The sequence below is a fragment of the Anguilla rostrata genome, chromosome 18, assembly GCF_018555375.3.
Source record: "Anguilla rostrata isolate EN2019 chromosome 18, ASM1855537v3, whole genome shotgun sequence".
NCBI classification, from domain to species: domain Eukaryota; kingdom Metazoa; phylum Chordata; class Actinopteri; order Anguilliformes; family Anguillidae; genus Anguilla; species Anguilla rostrata.
The window spans coordinates 4066215-4089689 of NC_057950.1; the positions used below are offsets into that span (position 1 = coordinate 4066215).

Genomic DNA, 23475 nt, shown 5'->3' on the forward strand with positions numbered 1-23475 from the left:
TTCTGGTTGAACTGCTCCGTGCCCGTGATCAGCAACTTAAATGAACAACCAATAAAAAATTTTTTTTTTTAAATGAACAAGAAAAAAAAAAAAGAAAGAAAAAGGAATGACTTGGTTACCGGAGTGCTTCTTTCACTATTTGAGCACTAGTGTCAAATTTTAAAACAAGCTGAAAGTTTAAACAGTAGAGAAAGCCCAGAACTGAGGATCAGGGTCTGCTGGTGACACGCTGTGTTTCGGAGGGGAGCCGTAGGTGTCTACACCCTCCCAATTCGGCACTGGGTGCGAGCGTGAACACGGCTGCTGCAGCTGTAGATAACCGGGCTTTTATGACGGTAACCGGTAACTGGATATGTACAGCTCTACGCTGGGCTGCAGATCAATTTTTGTAAAATAAGTAAATAATTAAATAATTCCCTTCACTGGTGCCCCCCAGACGCCCTAGATACCGCCCTAGGCCCTGGATGTACCACACGTAATGTGATAAGTGTTCTATTTGATTGCTTTGGCAAAGCCAAAGATGTGTGCTGACATGAATCTGTCTGGTTGCAAGTATAAAGCACAATCACCTTATCAATGTAGCTGGATTTTGTAATCAGGCAAACGGAATAAGAATAACCAATGAAAATTTACATACAACAATACTTTCTACAGTTACGCATCCTAAGTGTGTGTGGAGCGATGCCACGTACCTTCTTTTTGTTTTTTATCTCCAAAAGTTCCTGAGAGTCCGGTAAACAGCACGAAAAGCGTTGAGGCTTTGGTGGTGCTTTCTTCTCGGCTGCAAAAATATACCATATTAACGAGAACTCAAAGATGAATGCAACAGCTTCTGAGGAGACAGCATCCACAAGTCAAGTAGAACGTGCAAAGTCAGGAAGTACTCAAGCAATTGTAAATCAAAGTGAACTCCAAAACTGAAATGTTCAACCCTAATTTCACACTGCACTCACTGTCTAACAAGGACACACTCTGATAAGTAATGAGTGAAGGATTGAGGGGGAAAAACATGTGCATGTCAAATACAGTACATGGGTACATGTTTGAGAACATCCCCTCCAAGCTCATGAAATGATAATATGTCGTTATCATTATGTTCTCCTGACAGGGTTGCCGCGGCAGCCATACCAGGGTCAGCCTCCTCCTGGTCCTGTCTCCCCAGACGCATCTTCTGTGCCATCAGGTGCCCGCTGGTGGGTGGGCACGCTGGCACGCTCTCTGACTCTGGGCCATTCTGCGCACTGGTGGTGTTGGCCAGGCTATCAGCTTCTAATAGGGACCCCGCAAAACAGTCTTATTAGATACCCCCCTGACACCGTGAAAACAAGGCTTATAAGCACCCCCCCCCCCCCCCACACACAAAAACACAAACACACACGCACATTCACGTATGCACACACACGCGTACACACCCAGACCCATTCACATTCACATGTACACGCACACACACACACACACACCTCAATTGTATAAGACAAAGTCACTTTTGAATTCAAAATAATAATAAATTAGGTGATTTGTATCTGTATTTAAGGGATAAACCACAACGGGCAGTGGAAACTGGAGTCCTATTCGAGCTGGATTAGTGGTACACTGGGTTGTGCATGTCATGTACTGTCTGGTCTATTCGTACAGGATTAACAGTTTCTGTAATTCCTTCAAAATGACAACAGATAGCCCTCAGGATTTAAACGTCACTGACTGCACTTCCACAAGATGGCAAGCGGCTATCTCTGATTCCCGGTCACCGAAACCAAGGCAAACACTTTCCATACGCAATTACATTAGTGCAGGGTCCTTCCGAACTGGATCGCTATTAGCGATGGACCTCTTAGTTTGGCAAAACACAGAAGAAGATAATAAACCCCGGTGTTTTTTACAATCTGGACTTTGCAGACAAACCACAGACACTGCAGATTCAAAGCGGATTAAAATCACGCATCCTGTCAGTAATCACTTAAATCACATAACCTCCCTCGGTGAAAGTAATCCAGCTCAAATAGCGCTTATGGAAATAAACTGCGGGACAAAGATGTGAGGCGATATTACAGTGCATCTGGCTACTTTGTATGTCAAGCACAAGGAGCTGTTCCAGTACGAAGCTCAGCTTCGGTTCCCTATGTCATTCGGCTGCCAATCTGGAGAAAATGTTCGGGCGCATCCAAGCAAACGAATAAACTACAAACATGATGTTTAACCTTCCCCGTGCAAGTTCCCCATTCCGATGAGCGTATAAGTATATTTTGTTTGCTGAAAGGCAATGTTTTAATGAATTTACGATTTGAGAAGTCCGTTGACAAGCGATAATGGAACGTAAAACCAAAAGGAATGGGGTTCACTTACCGCTGGGGATGTCTGGGCTGTCGCTGACTGTGCCCTCCCCCTCCACCATGAGTGTGTCTGATTGGTCCTGCTGAGATGAGCTGTTGAGCACTTTGGCCTGACAGTGGGCCTCTGTGCTGTCAATCACAGTCAGCAGGGCTTCCAGTGAAAGAAGGTGAGTGGTATACAACTGGCCAGACACAGGGAAGGCATTCTGCAAAATATCACGCACAAGTTACCTGTGTGTAATTATGCCTGTGTACCAGGTTACTGACATTGTGCCCTAATGGACTGCAGTACCCTACAACTCAATATTAATAGAGATACAGAATACCTGCATTTCATACAATCTCTGATGTGATAGAAACACTGAATATGTTTGTAGAAAAAAATAGCAATATACCTTATCTCTTACGCTCTGCATCATCAAAAAAAAGCAGGGAACAAATTCAAAATTCTTTACAAAATGAGCAATAGTTGTGAATTCCCTGCAAGGAATGGTTAAAAATGAAAAATAAACAAACAGACTTTAAAAATGGAGCAGGGCAGTAGCAGGGGGGGCCACCTTGGAGAGCAGCTTGGTGAGGTCTTCGAACAGGTTGGAGCAGTAGTTGTCACAGTCGTAGTTTATGTAGAGCTCTGTGACCAGGCTGGGGATCCTCCACAGCTGAACCACAGCCTCCAGGGCCATTTCCTTCATCTCGTACGCCATTTTGGAATTTTCAGAGGTAATAATGTCCATCAGTTTCTTCAGATACATCTGCAGGAGGACACACAGTCATTCATTATGCTTCTCGTTCCATTTGACTGGCGGATTGGCTGTTTTTTTTTTTTTTTTAATGGTGGGTTGTGTTTCAGTATATTGAACCGGCAGTGGAACACAGGACATCGGACCCACGGGGACTGATGAACAACAGAAGATGAACTTTATATCGGGAGAATCGAGTCAGGAGCACAGCTGGCACTGTGTTTAATTTCTCCGTTCGGCTAAAGATCAGAATGAACACGATACGCCCAACGTTTACGCTACAGACCGCAAAGAATGCTAGCGCAGAAACCGCGATGGCTCAAGGCATGGTGACAGGCTCCATTCAGTCAAGACGACATGCACTGCCTGTACGGCTCAGACCTTCTCTTTTTTTCTTAAAATATATTTTTTGGGCTTTTTCAGCTTTATTTGATAGAACAGTGTAGAGAGGCAGGAAGAATTAGGAGGAGAGAGAGGGATTCGAACCGCCGACGTCGCTGCTCGCATTGAGCGTGTGGTTAGCGCTCTACGAGCTGCGCCACTAGAGGCCCTTCAGACCTTTTTCTTTAAACACCCACCTCCAGCTGAAACTTCAGATGCACCCGCATGCTTTCGAAGAGCAGAAAGCACACTCGTATAGAAGCAGCATACAGATTGATACGATCCACACCTAGCAACTGCAAAAGAAGAAAAATCAGACGCAGAAATTGAGGTAAAACACAAGTATACCAAAATACAACATATACCATAATTCAACGCGCTAGATTTACAAGTTGCATGTAGCCAAATTAAAGTTCAGAACTATTTTAAAGATGAACATTCTTGCAAATAAGGATACATTTTTTCAGTATTTTTTCTTACACTAAATCAATCACAGAGCAAAGATGGCCAAACTAAACCTACAGTAAAGATTCTGGCAAAGACTTCTTGTCACCATAACCATACTAGGAGCCTGTCCAAGAACTGTGGTTTGCACAATTATTTGGCAACAGTGCATTCTTGTAGGTTCTTTTTGTGACATTTTTAACAGAGATCTACTCAGGCACGCCTACACACACGCCAACATTTGTACGTATGAAACCGAGTCAAAATGTAAGACATGGACATATTTTAAAGCAAAGAGGCCAAAGCTTTTTTTGAAACTGATACAAGTGTGATACAATACGCTACATCCACAATCGCATACACACACATATTTCTAGAAAGAGATTTTCGGAGGAGGACAGAAAAGTCTACGGGACGTGTATTCCGTCGCGGCGCTGACCTGGAAGAGGTGTCTGCAGAGCTCGTCCTTGATCAGTCCCAGCAGCGACTGGTAGGGGGCGATGTGGGCCGCCTCCAGGGCCACGGTGAGCAGCTGCAGGCCCATGTGCATCATCACGTCCGAGTTGTGCCGGTCGTTGGGGTTGGTGAGGGAGATGAGGAAGCGGAAGAGCTCCCGGAGACAGGGCAGGCCGTACGGGATCAGCGCTGCTCCTGGGGGGTAACGGGGAGGGGGAGGGGGGCGCAGATTAAATGCTCTTTATCCATGTACAGCTTGGGAACTGTCCATCGAGGGTTCGGTGCCATGTTCCATTAAGAGGGTCATTTTCGGAGTACTACATTCCACTGTCACATTTTTCCACCTTCATCAGCACATGCCCTTGCCTCTCTAGATTTTATAAACTGGTCTTCATTGTTTATTGTTCAAATTCCAACAGTAACAAAACCCACATGCAATTTTACATAAAATACATACCATTTCCTGACATAGCCACCGGGATAAAACTCACTCTACAAACCTCCTAATGACTGCATTAATAATTTCACTATGCTCGCTTCCAATCCCCTAAACCAGCGATACTCGAACCTGGCCCTCGAGGCCAGCCGTACTGCTGGCTTTCATTCTTACCCTCTAATCAGAGCTGGTTTAAACCTCGGACACCAGATGAGTTCAATCTCTGTCCAATCAGCGCCATTAATCAATCAATCGGCTATCGCGTAGTGGAGAGAGCCAGCGGTATTCCCTGCCCGAAACCATCCTGGACGAGCAGCCTTCCAAGCGGGAGGAAGGGCGCGGGACGAAGAGCGCGGGACGAAGGGCGGGGGGCGGGAGGAATGGGCTCACCATCTCTCTGGCTGGACTGTGTGAAGCGCACACCTCTGGGGTTGACGTAGTCCATGTCGTGGACCGAGGCCGAGTCGGACTGCTCCGCCACGGAGTCCCTGTCCTCCAGAACCTCGGGGATGGACTCCACGGAGGCCGACTGAGCGTGCTCCACCGGCCTCCCTTCCGTCTGCTGGGGACAGGGACGGGTCTGGTGTCAGCGAGTGTGTGTGTGTGTGAGTCAATCTGCGAGCGTCTAAGTGTGAGTGCATCTGTGTGTATACATGCAAGTTAGTGTGCAATTGAGTGTCTTCATGAGTAAGCGAGTTGAGTGAGTGAGTGAGTGTCTTCATGAGTGAGTGACTGAGTCAGTGTCTTCATGAGTCAGTGATTGAGTGAATGTGTACGTCTAATTGTGCACAAAAAAAAGATTTCCAGGTTTCTAAGTGAAACCCTCTGGACGTGGGAGAACAGTGTCCAGGTGGTATACCTGTGTGTCCAGGTGGTATACCTGTATGTCCAGCCTGCCCAGCTCAGAGGAAGGCGTGGTCGCGGGCGTGGTTGCCGTGGAGCTGCTCTGGTCCAGGTCGGTCAGGTCCTCCTTGGAGGTGGCCTTTGAGGAGGCCTCCAGGCCGCTGTCGGTGGTGGGGCTGGAGATGGAGGTCACGCTGTCAGACACCGAGAGGCCCGCGGACTGCTGCTCCACGAAGGGGACCCCGCCTGGAACCACCAATGAAAACGGCTCATTCACAGGGCTGCAAAGCCCAGCCGAGCTTAGCTTAAAGAGAACCAAAACTGTGATTCATTTGGCCCCAAAGGCATCTGTGTGATGTTTTTAAAACACTTTACCCCCTCTTCTCTTCCAAAACGTGGAACTCACAGTGAGTATTTTGGAAATTAGTGAGTATTTAGTGAGCATATTAGTGTCAGAGTCACAGTGAGTATTTTGGTAATTACAGCTCAAAATCTATAGCCTTTTTTTTATTTAAGCCAACAATATTTCAGAATTAACCACGGAAGGCGCTGGAAAACACAATTACACAACGGGATTAATTACAAAAGCCTGCTGAAACACAACTCACACTGGGGGTCCAATTCCATATAAAAACATCCAGGCTCTCCACACAGATATTAAACCCAACATGTCTTTGCAGTGGATCACACAGCATTTTGTGAAACCACAGCTGGTGCAAAAACACTCTCGCTAGCCTTCCCCAGTCTTTTTAATGACGAGCACAACCCAAAGCAGCTGGAGTACATGCATACAAGGAGCTCGTGGAAAGTGACGCTGCATTAGCGGGTCGAATGGCAGGCCGGTCCGGAGGGCGCTGTCCCACCTGAGAGGTTGTTGCTGAGCGGGGCGGGGCCGCCGGGCTCGGCCACGCCCGAGGCGCTGCGGGCCGCGTGCCGCGGGGGGCGGGGCGAGCGCTTCTGCTTCTTCCACTTGGACGCCTCGCTCATTCCGCCCGCGCGCATCTTCAGCTGCAAGCAGAGAGACGGGGATCCTGACGCGCGACGCAACGCAGACACGCTAACGCTAACACGCTAACGCTAACACGCTAATGCAAACACGCTAACGCAAACACGCTAACGCAAACACGCTAACGCAAACACGCTAACGCAAACACGCTAACGCAAACACGCTAACGCAGCCTGCGCCAGGCCTACTGCGCTGTGCGCGGTTTCCCCAAAGGGTTCAAGCCCCGGGACTGTCTAGCTAATGCTGCTGGAGCTGGGGGAACTGTGCTTGTGCAAAGGGTGGAAGATAACACTTAACTCATAGTCCTGTTCCAGGCTACAAGCATAGGAATACAACTGTGCACAGTTTTGTATACCTATTTGAATAAATACTAAGGCATCTCCTGATAACAAAGTTTCTAGGCATCCATAATAATGGTAAAAAGTGTTTGTTGCACAAAAAATAATTTTTAACAGACGCTACAATACTGAAATGTGTGTTCATTTACAAATGTGAACAAATGGCAGCAATGTCATCACAGCAAAGCCAACAGAAAGAAAGACAAGACGGGGCTATCCTGTCGGACGACAACATTTACATCATTGCAGGTGGAAGCCATTCCCTTTGAGCAACAGCAAACATCTCAGGAAAAAAAAAAAACAAAGAAGCAAACGAACCAGAGAAGCGTCTGAATGAAGCCTGCACAGTCACCGTCAAATCTAAGACTATTTATCCGAACGTGACGTCTCTAAAGGGACCGGCAGGTCTACCTTCATCTGGTCCTCCTCTCCATTTGATTGGCACAATTACAGCCCTTATTGCCACTGCTACCAATTTAATCACTTGACACTGCCCCCTCCCCCCTCCCCCCCCCCAGGGAACTGATAGAAAGGGATATTTTGACCCTTGGCGACCCTCATCTTCGCCTGTGTGCACTCTTGGTGTTGTGCTTTTTTTTTTTCTTTTTTAAACTCCCCGAAGGAAAAATATGAGGATAGTGATTTCATCTCCTGCCGAGTGCTTACCCAGCAGATTTAAAGGGCACTCCGCCAATGCAGATGTTCTATGAATAACCGCGGACTGTTTATTATTGTGTAGCATATACAGTGCCCTGCAGAACTATTCCCACCACTGACAGAGATGAACGAGACTGTATAAAATACACAATACAGCTAACGAGCTGTATTTTCATTTCTGAAACATTCGTAAGATATTTTGACTAGAAATTGTTCAATGGTGTCAAGCTAAATAACAATTCCAAAATTACACATTCATTTTCCTAAAACAATGTGACAAAAATTTTCCCACCCACTTCCAGTACTTGAGTCTAGCTGAATCATTTTTTCTGAGCAACTATATTAGAACAAAATAAGTTTCCAATTTCTTTTAGTGTACAATACAGTTCAACACTCTATTGTCTTTTTTTTGTTTTATGTATACAGCCTTTGCTCATCGTTCTGCAGGGTGTGGATAATTCTGGATGACACAGTATCCTGTATTAAGTAGCTGTACACTGCGTGGTGTAGCATGGATTCTGCATTATGTACTGAAGCAGTATCTTGTATTACCGAGCCTCATATTGCTTTACGTAACTGTACGCTGTGCATGTTGTATCACATAGCTTTATGATGCATTATGTCATTATATAAGTGTCATACAGCACGTACAGTATCCTGCATTATGTAACTGTCCACTGTATTACTGCACAGTATGTGGCTGTACACTGTTATCAAACTGAAGTGAATGAACCAAATTTTCCTAAAACATTATTATGTTATGAACACAAATGTATTACAAGGCAGGGTTTCCTTTTCTTGTACCCACACTATATTTGGCTGGATACACAGTACACACACTAGTATAGGACAATTACAACAGCTCTCCCTGGGTTTCATCTGAGTTTTGGAATTGACTGCTGTCCCTAAAATGTTTAAAATTGTGCTTTGCTTTGGGGGGGGGGGGGATCCTTTTCAACTCAGTTCATCAGGAAACTGAAATGCCAGTGGCTTTCCTTACCTGCACACGTTTGTTTTTCCACAAGATATTGTAAGCCTCAGGAGAGAAGGGCAGGCGGTACGGATTAGTGAGGGGGGACATGTCAGCGCGGCACAGACAGAATCCACTGAGAGATGCAATGGGGCAGGATGCAGCCACACACACACACACACACACACAAACACCATGCAGTGCAGTGCAGTGCAGGGCTACAGTCCATCACCACCACACACATTCCATGAAGAGACACAGTCAGGAAAGAGCAAGCTGTGTGTGTGTGTGTGTGTGTGTGTGTACGTGACTGTGTTTGTGTGTGTGCGTGCATGTACATATGCGTGCGCGTGTGCGGGGGGGGGGGGGTGGTCTCACAGTAGCACACAAAACACCCTTGGATTTGGACTGCCTTCAGCAGACATTTCTGAGATCTTCATACAGACTCAGCTGATCTTCCAGAGAAATCAATTTCATATGCCTTCCATGTACCTGTACACCCTGTGTGAGACTGCCTAGGTCAAACTGAGTACTGGTCTGGACTTGTGAATTAGTTGAGAGCAGCATTTCCCATGAGTGTGCTGGAATTAAAATGGAGACACTGGATGTATCAAAAATCGCAGTCCTTTTCTAAAAAAATTCTAAACGGATATGAATCAGTGTAATCAGAAAATATATGTCAGAAGTGTCGCTTGCATAAATCGGTCCAATCCAAGCACCAAGATGCAAAACAGAAAAAAAAAGGGACACAGAAATTTTTCATTCTTACACGTGTGAAATAACCCTGGTCACTGGTTCTATGGAACAGTTTTGCCTTCCTTTACTAGTATGTTATGAAGTTTAACCGAGCCAGACTAGTCCGTTTCAAACATAAAGATCTGAAAGATCACGGAATCCCTGAAGACTAAGATACATGGAGAAAAACCCACAAAACAGCCCAAAAGGTTCCCTTTAAAGGCTTTCTACATATTCTACTCGTATTTTAAATGGTAAATGATGAAGCGCAATTGAAAGTGCATGTAATCTTCTTAATCTTCTTAATTCTTCTTATTAATGCTTTACAGTAGGCGATTACCGAAAATCATCAGCCCTGTGGAAATGCTTAGTTTACACATAGCAATGCACCCCCATGCATAACTTGCTGAAAGAAGCCATGCTACGCTACCATATTTAAATGCACTAGCAGCGGCCTATCCGCACACACTGAAGGCTCTTTTTAAGGGACCAAACTCGGCAGTACCCTCTCTAAGCTCCTCTGATTGGTGTTTTTAGGCTGCTCTGCACAAATTAGATCCTGTTTGTCCAGGACACAAGATGGGATCTGTGGAAAACAGGCAAATGCGCAGTTTAAAGGGTAAAAAAAAAAAACAACAAAAAAAAAACCAACCAAAAAAGAGGGCACACTGCAATAAGGAGATGAGGGGGAAGCAGGAAAGCACAGCATGACAGATGAAGACGGCCAATGCCTGGCCACTCAAGGCACCGTCTGAGGGAGAGTCTGCGTGACTTTAACTCGCTGTTTCACAGTAAACTATCCGTCCTGACAATTTCAATACCAAATGGGTTTTTATTTTGCTGACGGAAAACAACTTCAGTAAGGATCGTTTCTATTGGCCAGCTAAAGGTATTCCTTGCTAGCAGTCTGCAAACCTACTGGTGCTCGCTGAAATGTCCTAGCAAATGGAATTCAAACTTCCCCTCTGCCTGCAACAAGCACTGATCATCGGTCAGACTGGGACATGTAAATTTGTTTTCATGGATAAATATGGAAAGGATGTTTTTATTTGTGTATTGGTCTGAACTCGACACTCAGGGACCAGTATGAACTGTACCCATTCACAAAACTAGTTTTATTCAAGTTTGAGGAGATGGGTGTCTATGAACCATTTGTACCTACTCATTAATTACTACACCATACAGTTTAAAAAACTAAAAATTCTGCGGTTCTGCAACTGCCAAATTATGTAGTAAGCGGTAGAATTCCAACTGAAAGAAAGCAGAACATGCATGGCATCTGCACACTAGTACACTGAGTACAGTACTATGTACAGGACTGGATACAAGTCAAACAATCCAGGGGAAGAAAAAAAAAAACTCAGAAATCACAGCACAATGGAGAGGGTGATATCAGGGGGGGAACGGGTGAGGGCGGGGCTAGGCAAGCAAACACACGGAGTCCAGTGGGAAAGGGCGTTCAAACCTCGCTCCAACTTACCTTCTTCATGTTGGCTCCCACAAAGCTTTTGGCCTCCTCTTTGAACTGCGGCAACCTGAAATGCAAGGGGGGGGGGGGGGGGGTGATGTCACTGTTAGCTGTAAACTTGCATGCAATGCTGAAAGTTAGCCCAAAAGGAGGACCAGTAAAACAGTACCCAAGAGAGCTACATGCCTCACTAATGCTGGAGAAAGCAGTCACCAGTGCAATAATGTACTTAATTAAAAACAAACTGTATGCATTTCTCTCATGAGTCACTGAGCCACATTCGTTCAAACGGTACGCTGTGACTTTAAAGGAATATCATCCCCTTGACTAAAGACAATCTATTTTAATATATGCGAATGGAAAAACCAAACAAGATACGTATGTTTAGAAAGTGACCCATACGCTCAGAAATCTACATCTCTGATTATCTGTGAACTTCATTTATTTAAAAAGTACAAACCGGGTAAGTACGTCAGCTTTGTTGGATTAAAAGCAACGGCAGGAAAACTCATTGAGGAATGAAGCCGTACAGAAAGGACAATGCAACACCAAAAAAAAAAAAAAAAAAACTGACCAAAAGACCCAAAGCAGGAGACAGAAATAACCCCGATACGCAGCGCGCGAAGCCAAACATCTCTCCTCCAAACATCTCTCCTCCAAACACAATAATCCGTCGACACAAGGATCTTTTCACGCGCTTCGTTTAATGAATTATGTGGGACAATGTGTGGCGCCTCCCCTGCACTGAGAGGGGAATCTGGCCGTGTGTGGACTCTTCAGCTTTAGGAGAAAATGAGATGTCAGCGTCAGCGTCAGCCCCCGAGCGCTAACAGACCGCGGCGTCTCGCACTGATTACGGGCTGATCCCTGGGCCCGGTCGCGGGCTGATCTCTGGGCCCGGTCATGGGCGTGATTACGGGCTGATCCCTGGGCCCGGCTGCGGGCTGATCCCTGGGCCCGGTCGCGGGCTGATCTCTGGGCCCGGTCGCGGGCGTGATGACGGGCTGATCTCTGGTCGCGGGCGTGATTACAGGCTGATCTCTGAGCCCGGTCGCGGGCGTGATGACGGGCTGATCTCTGGTCGCGGGCGTGATTACGGGCTGATCTCTGGTCGCGGGCGTGATGACGGGCTGATCTCTGGTCGCGGGCGTGATTACGGGCTGATCTCTGGGCCTCGTCGCGGGCGTGATTACGGGCTGATCTCTGGGCCCGGTCGCAGGCGTGATGACGGGCTGATCTCTGGTCGCGGGCGTGATGACGGGCTGATCTCTGGTCGCGGGCGTGATTACGGGCTGATCTCTGGGCCTCGTCGCGGGCGTGATTATGGGCTGATCTCTGGGCCCGGTCGCAGGCGTGATGACGGGCTGATCTCTGGTCGCGGGCGTGATTACGGGCTGATCTCTGGTCGCAGGCGTGATGACGGGCTGATCTCTGGTCGCGGGCGTGATTACGGGCTGATCTCTGGGCCCGGTCGCGGGCAGATTAACGGCCCATAATGCCACCAGCGCAGGCGGTCTAAGGCCGCCGCGGAGCCCTGGATGAGCTCCGCCATCCCGCCATTCACACCGCTCAACCCGCGCCAACCCCTTCCCATTGTGGGGGGAGGGGGGCAGCACAAAAGGGAGGCAGTAATAATCACATGACAATAGTGGGGGGCAAGGCGGGGTGCAAGTGGAGCTTGTGGTAGTCGGGCGAGTTTACTGGGTAAATGGGTGGCATGACAATGAAGACCTGGTGAACATGACACTACTAAGCTCTAACAAGAGACTGTACACCTATGGCATTGATTTAGCTTGATGCTTTAATGTGATACATCTCAATTTGTACCCATAATGCCCTATTTATTCTAGTTTCTCTTTTTTTTTTTTTTTTTTAAATGATCTGCATAATCATGAAGGCCATAATCTCTAAACAGCACCCAGAAAATGACGCTCATACTCAAAAGCAGTTATTAATTATCAATCAGCTCTTTGAAGAGCGTTTGTGTGTGTTAAAAAAAAAAAAAAAAGCCATTCCTCAGGTCTGACAATGTAAGACAAGCTAGGCAGTGAAAGACAGCTAGCTTTCTCCGTTTCACTCCTCTTATTCTTGTGGGAGATGCAAATCAAAAACGAAATCTATATTTTTGCAAGATTTTTTAATACATTTTTTTTTTTTTTGCTTTGCTTTCTGCTGGGATTATTGGCAATGCTAATTCTCTCTCAAACCCCCCGCGCTCGCCCCCCCCCCCCACCCCCACCCCTCCTTTGTTTAGACGAGCGGCACGCTGGCTCGCCAGCAGGGAACTGTTGTTCCATCTATATGCAGATCATACAATCTGGCATTCTGTAGGCCCTCTCTGGTCTCCGCCGCGATGTGACTGGCAGCTTAATGCAGACGGGTGTCTGTGGATGCGCGACGGCCGCTAACCGCCATCGGGGGGGGGGGGCAGGAGGGGGGGCTTTGCGTTATCGCGTTACTCAATCAGACCTCCTGACCCATAACTCAGCCAAGACGTGTAAATAACCTGCTTTAATTAGACACGTGGTTCGCCGCTCGTTAATGTGAATTACACACACAACCGTGCAGCTCGGTTGAGAAGAGCAGAAAACACAGAACCAAGAGGTTATGAGAACAAAGAACAACTAGCGAGCTTCACAGAGGTATGCGTTTGCTGGAAGATGAGAACCCTACACAGACTACTCAGGTAATGCAGGCCACATTTTAACTGTCATATGAAAGGAATTTCTTGTCAATCGCTGTTGTCCTTTTTCATATACTGACAGCACATCCTGATTCTAAAAGACTTACTTATATTCATTAGAATAATATTAAGTGTCATAATCGCTAGGACAAACACTTCTACGCGCATTAGGATTCTAAGCACTTCAACTGAAAACCGACAAAAAAAAAGAAGATAAATGTTTCGTAAGATTACGCTGAGCAGTCTTCCTGAAAGTGCGGCAAACGCGGAGAATTAAACGAAATCCGCGGGTCGCTCGCAATTACGCTAAAAATAGCGGTTAGCGGCTTTCAGGAGTCAAAACCGATGTGGTAATTGAATCCGGTTCCCTAGCCGGGGGCGGCTAATTAAAGGGAGGCGCTTTCCTGTTATGAGACCCGCGGCGGCGGCGGCGGCGGCGGGGCAAAGCCGCTCCTGTCCCTACCTGGAGAACAGCAGCTGCACCATGTCCACCAGCGTGTGCTCCGCAGACTTCCTCAGCAGCTCTGGGGGGGGTTAGGAGGGGAGGGGGGTGCAGAAAACAAACAGCGCAGGTACCATTAGTGTCCGCTTCTGTTTGCCCGGGATTAGGGCAATTTTATTAAAGCGCTGCCGGAGGGCGGGGGCCGGGGGGCAGGGGGCGGGGGGCAGGGGGCGGGGGGCAGGGGGCGGGGGGCTGGGGGCAGGGGGGCAGGGGCCTGGGGGCAGCCTCACACATCAGCAGGGGGTTAGTTTGGGGCAATCAGGCCCTCAGATACACACAGACTGGAGGCAGTCCATAACACACACACACACACACACACACACACACTGAACAAATGCAAGAGCCTGACTCTTGTGAAACAGGCAACATCCATTTTAAGTTTTCAGCTGCAAGATAAGCCAGTTATGTTAATCATCAGACTACATGGCACCAATCAGTGCTGTATGAGTTTTAAATAAATGATTGGATTCTAAACAAATAAAACATAAAATAAGCCTCACATTTTTAGGGATCAATGGCGTCCTGTACAGGAGCCTCGTTCTCACCCAGCCACTTTATGCCCTTCTTTTGATTGGCCAATTTGATTTCTCTCACAAGGCTGGGCTATTTCTACCCAACAGCTGGGCTGGCTACAAATCCCACCAGTTGCCATAAAGCAGTCCTGTAGTTATCACACAGAAACTGCCGCAAACGCACTTGCTCAGTAAGGGAGCAGTTACAGGGCCGGCCGTGTGGAAGGAGGACCGTACGCAGCCCGGTCACAGGAAGTCACATTCCCACCGTCAGAAATGCGATTACATTACATTACAGGAATTTAGCAGACGCTCTTATCCGCAGCAATTTACACAACTTTTAACATATATAGATACATACAGAAGCAATGCAGGTTACGTACCTTGCACAGGGGTACAACGGCGGCGTCCTACGTGGGAATCGACCCTTTGACCTTTAGGTTACAAGACCGACTGATTACCCACTACGCTACACTGCCGCCTACGATGGCGCGCCGCGCGGGAAGAGGGGAGAGCGTGGGAAGAGGGGAGAGCGTGGGAGGCTTACCGCTCAGCCGCATCTCGAAGCAGATGCGGAAGCACGACTGCATGATCTCGCACACCGACTCGTTGGTCAGGTGCGCCCCCACGGGCGTGAGCAGCAGGGTCCTCAAAACCTGGAGCAGCCGAACAGGACGCGTGTCACTACAGCGCTTTCACACAGCTAGAGCACTGTTCTGAGCAGCGACCGCGTAAACAGCACTCTGCTCTACACACCAGGCCCATACATACAGTAACACATCTAGATTCCTTATAAATGACATTTTACAAAATATCACAAAAATTACACACAGTACATTTTAAAACATAAGAAACGAATTCCATAGAGAATCATACAGGTTATTATATAATACTAAAGTATTTAAAATATTCGGAGGTGAAAGGAAGAGGGACTCCAGTCCACTGGGCTGGGGGATGTGAACACGCGCAGCGCTGGATTAAGATCCCGTACCTGCAGGATTTTCATCAGCACCACTTCGTCGCTCGCCGGGTCGGTCCCCACGAAGCGGGCGTGCGTCACGGCGTCGGCCATGTTCTCGATCCCCTCTGCCGCCCCCTCATGGTTGGCGTCTGAAAGACAGGAACACAGGGCTTTCACGTTTAGAAACGTTCCTAAGCATCACTAAAACAAGCTTTTTTTCCATTAATAGTCCCACCCTGAGTATGAATCAATTTACACTAGACTCAATTTGAATGCAAGTTTGAATAATGCAATGGTCCATGGACTGAAGCATCTTTCGTAACTTCCTGGCACAAAGGAGCCAGAGAGAGAACAAAAGACTGTTTTTCCGCTCGCTGTCCTGACGTGTGAACTCTTCCCTGTGAGATACGGAAGTCACTCTCTTCAGCGCAGCGGATGAGGGGATGAAACAGAGGGAAAGAGAGACACGGGTCTGCAGAGAGGGAGTCAGGAAGCCCATTCGCTTTCATCTCAGCGCCTGACTGTGGGGAAAATTACACGTCGACCGCGGAAACCCATTAGCAGCCAGAGAAACGGCAGCGAATCGTCACACGCACAGCCAAAAAGCTTCAGCATGCACACAGCGTTTCTGCATTTCACCATTTCTGCACATAAAACCCCAGGGCCAGACACCGGGGGGAGATTAAATGACATCGACACACAGACACACACCTCTGAAATTTGCCCTCTGCTGTGTAGTGCTCCTGCCCACATGCCTAGGCCTGATTCTTTTTGGGGCCGCTACCCAAATTCAACTTATACAACAAACTATTTACTCAAGAAACATATTCTGCAGATAATATTAAATTATGAGGTTTCAGTACTTCTAAGAAATCAAATCCTGAAGGGCCTGGTAGAGGCAGCAATCCATTTAAAGCCAGCTTGGCTCTTGTTTCCTTGATGTCACCAATGTCTTGTAGAGTTTTGCCCCTTTTAATAGAAGCAGTGCAGTGCCAGCCTAATCCATAATGCGTCATTTAACAATATTACCTAGGCTGTATGTTTTATACTCTAGCTCCAAATTATTCAGTTAAATCATTCTGTTAAATAGAGACACTCGCAAATTAAAACAGAAATGAATAATAAAAGTGAAACCTACGTGAAGTGAGTCGGGATGCGGAGGGAGAGGGTTATAAATTGGGGTCAGCGGAAACCTCCACCTCGTGAACCGTTTCAGACGGAGATCGCACGCGGCTCAGATCAGCCACAGCGGCGAATCACCTCGGAGTCATGCTCGAGGTGCGTGCTCATTTCATGGAAATTAGGCTGCCGGGGGCCCCGATGCAAAACAAAAGCTAGCGCGCCGCGACGAGGCGCTGCCTTCACAAAAAGGGTGTTCAAGGGTGGCAGGTAAACCGGGGGATTAGCCAGAGGAAGAGCAATCAATACAGGCCGCAGCCCCCAGGTGCCTCCTGTTTATCAGACGGGCCCTCAAACGTTTGACCTGCAGTCGCAGAAGGCATGTCCGCCTTCAGGCCCCTCCCCTCCCCCCAAACCCCCCTCCAAAACCCCCCCCCCCCACCCCCTCCCCTCCTGCTCTGCTCTGCCGCGGTCCACGCAGAAGGTCCTTCAAAGCCTGAGATCTAATCACCAGATGTGCCCTTTTGTGGGAAGGCTGGCAAATTGGCTGCCTAGGCAACCAGGCGTGTGTTTTGAAACCCGAGCCGGGGCAGATACCGGCGCCGAGCCAGCCTGTTTCTCTTTCCCATCGCTTTAAGGAGCATTTCATTAACTAATAAGCAAGGGGGGAGGGGGGGCAGAGAGAGAGAGGAGAGGAGGGAGGAGAGAGAGAGAGAGAGAGAGAGAGAGAGAGGGAGGCGAGAGAGGAAGAGAGAGAGAGAGAGAGAGAGAGAGAGAGAGAGAGAGGAGAGAGAGAGAGAGAGAGAGAGAGAGGAGAGAGAGAGAGAGAGAGAGAGAGAGAGAGAGAGAGAGAGAGAGAGAGAGGAGAGAGAGAGAGAGAGGGAGAGGAGAGAGAGAGGGAGAGGGAGAGAGTAGGAGAGGAGAGAGCAGAGAGGGAGAGGAAGAGAGAGGAGAGGGATACGAGTAGTTAAGAAATCCTAGTATAAATAGTTATCATTGCTTATACTCCTATCTAATTTATTGTTTCTCTCTTATTTGTTTTGTATTGTGTTTTTTATGTAATGCTCTGGCAATATTTACTGTATGTATTTCATGCCAATAAAGCAAATTGAATTGAACTGAATTGAGAGAGAGAGTGGGGGGGGGGCGAGAGTGAGAGTGCAGGAGAGGGAGAGAGAGAAAGAGAGCAAGAAAGAGAGCATTAGATAGTGAAGGCCAAAGACACAAACATTCTAGGTGCAGAATGGGCACATGCACTAGCAACTCAGGATAATGAGCATGCATGTGTGAGAAAAATTATGTTACTTCTAAAAGTACATCACAGTATACCGATGTCCTCTATATTTATATTAAATGATCTCCAGTGATAAAGAAAACACATTTTTTGATAGATGAGCAGCTTTATTAAACATATCGGTTATTTTCTCAGGCAAGTAGCGGAGGGCCCACTGATTGGAAGAGGACCGGGCTCCTTCTGTGGCTGCTGCAGTCCCCCGCACTGGACAGCCAGCTGCTCAGATAATTGCAGTGATTTTGTAAAAGGACACTCCTTTAAAACCAGAGCACAATCATTTCAAAACAAAAAAAAAAAAGTTTCACAACTTGGGTGGCGCCATCGGTCAGAAAAACCAACGGCAAGGATCAGCACACCCGTGATCATCCAGAGTGTTAAAGTAATTGGGCTACTCATATGAATATTGATTTCTTGGGGTATCTTACTGTATATGGACGCATTTACTTTTTCTGTTAATACCAGCTTTCTTCATAATCTAAATAACCATGATTTAGTCAAAGTTAAAATAAAAAATAAAAAAACCTGGACAAAGACATGCTGAGAGTAGACTCATGCAGCTAACTGGTCATGCTAAAGCAGCACAAGCATGTAAACTGCATAAATGTAACATTTCTGAAATAAGTTAACATAAGCACACAACACAGGGTGAAATATAATCTCCCCCACTCGATCCCTCTTTGTCTTGCTTGTGAATGTATAAATGAAGATTACACTTTAGCACATAACCTTTAAGCAAATGCCCCACAGCGCATCCATCAGCCTCTGGAAATCTGCTACAAAGTGGGGCGTACTCTTCCGCTGGAGGGGAAGGGAAAAAAAGAAAAAGACCCCAAAGGTTCTGACCGGGCGAATGCCCACAGCGCCAAACTACGGCTGAACATGACTCATCTTCCCTGGAGGGGTGTGGCTGTCACCACACTCACAAAGATGACATTTGGTCCGGCCTGAATTCGCTATTATTAGCCCTGCAGCATGTACATTTCACATTTTATCATGTCCTGCATGCATGTACAATGTGTGAAACATGCCCAACAAAAGCCCCTGAAAAAAAAAACCTTATGTAAAACGGGTATGTTTTTTGTACCACAAAGCAGACCAGGTTACACACACATTATTGAACCACATGCTTTCTGATCTATAGCCACACACAGATCAGACAGCACCTCAATGCACAGTTTTAAGGACATAATGTTTAACACAGAGATACCGGCGGTACCACCAGCACAGCGATGATTGCATAACGGCTGATAACTTCAATGAGGACTTCTAACAGGCCGAGTGGACTGGAGAGGCGGGACTTGAGAAAGACATTAATAAGGCGCCCCGGTGCGGAAAGGGCTGAGGGGGCGGCGGCGGTCCGAGTGAGTGGCAGAACCCTTCCCTGAGCAGTTTGGGCCTGCAGAGGAGGAGGACGAGGAGGTGAGAACGGGTCCGGTACCAAACGGTACGGCCGAAACATCCAGAGGACCGGACCCCCCCCTCCCTCCCCGCAGAAACCAGACCCGCGGGGTATCCAGCAGAATGTCAGAAGTGATATAAAACACTAATCCCGCGCTGGCAGGGCCTACAGAGCCTAGCCTCGGGACTATTGTTAAAATAACACCCTGGGGGGGGGTGTGGGGGGTGGGGCGGGAACAGCTGTCCCGCAGTAAGAGGTTAAAAAAAGAACATTCGGAGACTGTCCCGTAATCAAAGCAACTGCTGCTCTGCGGGGTCTGGGCACGCTTCGCGAAAGGCTTGCCTGAGGCGGCTAGAGCCCCTCGTTTCTCTCAAAGCGGGGACTGGGTCTCCGAGAGAGAGAGAGAGAGAGAGAGCGTGTGATTTAGGGTGACTAAGTGGAGTTTCTGCACAATAAAACGCCTCGCTTATTCACAGAACCTCACAGACGTGGCCAAACATTTTCAAAAAGGCTGTTTGACCTGAACATGAGGCTCCCCCAAAATCCACTGATAACAGTTATTATAATACACCAGTTACATATATATATATGCTATGCAGTAGTTATATACTGAATATATGCATACAACTATAATTATATAACAATATTCCAAAATTTCTGATATTATATGTCAGGTATTCGGAATTCGGGTTTGGCTAAAAGAGCGCACTCCAGCATGATGTCGCCTCTGGCCTTTTATCTCAGGACAGTACCAAAGCTGGACTTGCAAACCTAAGTCACGTGAACACACGTGCAGCTCAACAGACGGATTTGAGGGCACCTGGTCGACCAGCAGGGGGTGCTAGCGAGCAACGAGACACAGTCAGTCAGGCCTATCCCTGGATGAAGCCTCAGCCAACTGAGTGTCCCCGTGTGGGGCTGCCTGCCACCGCCGGTCCTGGCACGGCCCAGACAACAGACAGCAGGGCCCATCCACACACTGACAGCGGCTTAGCCGCCTGAGCCGCCCAGCAGCCACCTTTCAACTTCTGTTTGCAGCTAGAGAAAGCACTCAGCTCCCACAAAGCCATTACGCCAATTTGTCCAAATTATACGAAGTTCAATATTACAATACAATGTATAAAAAGAAGAAAAAAACCAGTAATGATACAGCGATTATGAAGTGTGACATTCTAAAGTGGAAAAAGGCTAGTCTCTGCAGAGACTGGGATCTGTCTGCAGGGCAGCCTCCGTGCCAGCTCACCTCAGGCCAGAGATTGGGAGGAATTAGGCCTCGCTAAATGAACTGGGGATTATCTTCCCTGGAGGGACCCCCCAGCGAGCAGGGGGGGTGGGGGGGGGGGGTCAGGCTCATTACAGGCGCTGGCCTGGGTCTGGCTCACACACACGCACACAAAGAAATGGCATGTGGGGACTCAGAGGAGAGGAGAGCACTACCTGCCGCTCGTCTCTGGATCAGCCAACAGCGGAGAGAGACGAGCAGCGACTCGCGCTCAGCTGCTCTCACAGCGCACACGCCGCCGATGCGACGAGACACAGCGTAATCACTGCAAGGGGTTTCCGTAGTAACACGACAATACCCACAAATAGACAAGTAATAACCAAACTTTTATTTACGGTGTATTAGGCGCTCAGTGGTTTTGTATGAAACGGTGCTTCCCATGAAAGTAAATGCAGAAAGTAGGCTGGTGGGCAATCATACTGCACAACTTCCCCAACAGAACCGGGTGGTGACGTGCTTTAGAGGAGTGAGTGATATGAGCAGACCGAATGAATTCTGCAATTATTCATTTCCACACAAAACAATGGCATTTATCAAATAGTGGGTGTGGCCAGGGGCCAGATCATGAAAAACAGTATCCCAGGCCAGTGTAAAGCACCAGCCTGATAAACATGCCAAAGAAGAAATGAATAAATCAAGCCGCTTCACTTTACTGACGTTCGAATGTCTGTACTTGCAGGTTGAAGATGCAAAAATGATATAATCTCAAGTTTTTACCAGTATTTCAATTTCAGTTAAATTATTCAATGGTATTCTAATAGGATCGCCTCAGTGAAACAATAAACATTACCTGAGATATGAATTAATCACAAAAAATAATACAGTAAAGTGTACTGAATAGATTTCCCTCCACATAATTACTTAGTGAGGCAAATGCTCGTATTCCATTTAAAAATGCAGCCACAGTACAGATAACATAAAACAGCATAAAAACTGTACAACTGACAGTATTTACTACCTTTATAATATACAGTCACAACACATTGCTTTGGCCCGAGGCGAAAAGGTGTAATTTATCTTCTATTTTCATTTCTGTCAGTAGATGGCAGTATTTAACAGTACCAGCTTCTTGTCTATTGCAACCAGCCATTTGTGTACAAGCATCCTTATTTTCTTTAAAAATGAAAGTTTCTGTGTGTGTGTGTGTGTGTGTGATGTGGCTTATGACCCACGCACGCTAATGCAGCTCCGAGGCACAGTAACCCAAATCACTTCAAACTACTCGGTGCCATCCAACATGGCCGGCTCGAAAAACACCAGCCGCAGGACTAGTGACACACACGACCAAAGCAGAGCTTTCAAGCGCCCCAAATACTGACTACTAAACGGAATGGAAATTTAGCGAAGGTGAATAATGGATGCTGGTGACAGAAACACGGAGGGGGGGGATGCTGACCAGATGACCCTACGCTGACCGGGGGCGCTGGACTGTAATACAGCGTTTCCATTACAGACATGGCGGGCGGGGTCTGGCCCCTAACGTGCACCGTTCCGGTTTCAGGTGACACGTTTGCTGCTTTTTTTTTTTTTTTTTTTGGCTAATATCCCCCCTGTGCTGGGACTGGTGATGAAGGCTTAGGAGGGTGTCCCACTAAGGCTGCTAGCATTATGGGTGTAATGAGAGCTGGGGAGATGAGCAGGAAGGACATGCAGAATGAGCGTTTCCACGCCGGACAGGGTGGGGGGGGGGGGGAGCAGGGGGGCAGGGGGGTCCCAGTACTGTACTAATGCCTGGGACAAGGGAGTGCGGTTTGCAGTACACAAAAATCACATGCTCTTAACATCTCTCACTCGACAGGACTTCAGGTCAAATGACACACACACACAGGTGAAAACTTCGTTTGTTTTTTTTTTGTTTTTTTAAATGTTGGAAATGTAACATCTCTTTGATGGACATTCCGGTTCGAATAACTCGAATCGAAACGTCGGGAATGTCAGGTGATGTCACCCGCGGGGTATGGGTGTCCTGCGAGCGTCGCTGAGGTTACGCAAACACACGCCCCTGCCGCAGGACACGCTGGCGCGTCGGACAGACCCCGCACGCCGAAATTAATGAGAAACGCTGGAAGGATGACATCATGCATTCTGCAGCCCGGCACAAGGCCGGCGTGCCTTCCACAGTTATTTTTACGCCCTTTTTCCCGGGATTCGCACGACAGACAGACGGTGTGTATCGTTTTTGTTGCGACTGGAATATTCCCAAAATGACCGGGGGGGGCGGCGAACGGCGTAGAAAAAGACGGCGGGTAGGATCCGAAGCCGCCCCGGGCCCTCTGACGCCGTGGAAACGGACGGAGGAATGCGCCGGCGTTCGAGAACGGCAGCTCAGCCCCGAGCTTAAGAAAACAAGGCCAGAAAGGTGGCACAGCCGCTCAGACTTGAAACCGAGGGGTTGCGGGGCTCAATCCCCCCGGTGGGTAACCTGAACCGGCCTGTGTAAATACCCGGTAAACAGCGAATAGCTCTGCTGTGTGTGTCAGAGTGGAAAACGCTGTCCAGCGAATGAATCAGAACAGCAGCCGCGCTCGTCTCTCATGAGAGGAGCTCGAGCAGAACAGGACTCAGGCCTGCAGAAGTACCCCGTACTTAAAGCCCATCAAAAGTTTGCATTCTGTTTCAGAAAATACAAAAAGTCTGAAGTTCGGGTATTGAAAATGACAGCCCGAGCCCTTACATACATAAATGCTGTTTCAGGGCACCGGTTTACGGCTGCACTTTCCGTTTCGGTGCGACTTGTCCGATGCGGGCGGAGGGAACGACGGTGCCGTCCGGTTCTCAGGGGGCCGTTAATTTGCAGTAATGCGGGCGGTGTGGTTAAGCGGCGGCCCGTCGGGCGGTGGGGCACCGGGGGGGTGCTGGCTGCGGACCGAGGGATTTAACAGGGAGGCAGCGCTAGTGCAGGAGACACAGGAGCCGCGG

At 47.9% G+C, this 23475-nt stretch overlaps 1 protein-coding gene across 1 annotated transcript in view; it reads right to left on the minus strand.

Annotated features, from left to right (window-relative positions):
* gbf1 (golgi brefeldin A resistant guanine nucleotide exchange factor 1) overlaps positions 1-23475 on the minus strand; it is a 105296-nt gene that overhangs the window by 32164 nt on the left and 49657 nt on the right. The window contains 14 exon segments of the mRNA XM_064318117.1: positions 1-35; positions 693-781; positions 1129-1269; positions 2344-2536; positions 2888-3082; positions 3649-3747; positions 4335-4546; positions 5178-5346; positions 5668-5876; positions 6494-6638; positions 10817-10871; positions 13951-14011; positions 15049-15157; positions 15493-15611. The exon segment at positions 1-35 is cut by the window's left edge and continues 168 nt beyond it. Of these exon segments, the coding sequence (XP_064174187.1) occupies positions 1-35; positions 693-781; positions 1129-1269; positions 2344-2536; positions 2888-3082; positions 3649-3747; positions 4335-4546; positions 5178-5346; positions 5668-5876; positions 6494-6638; positions 10817-10871; positions 13951-14011; positions 15049-15157; positions 15493-15611 (1831 nt within the window).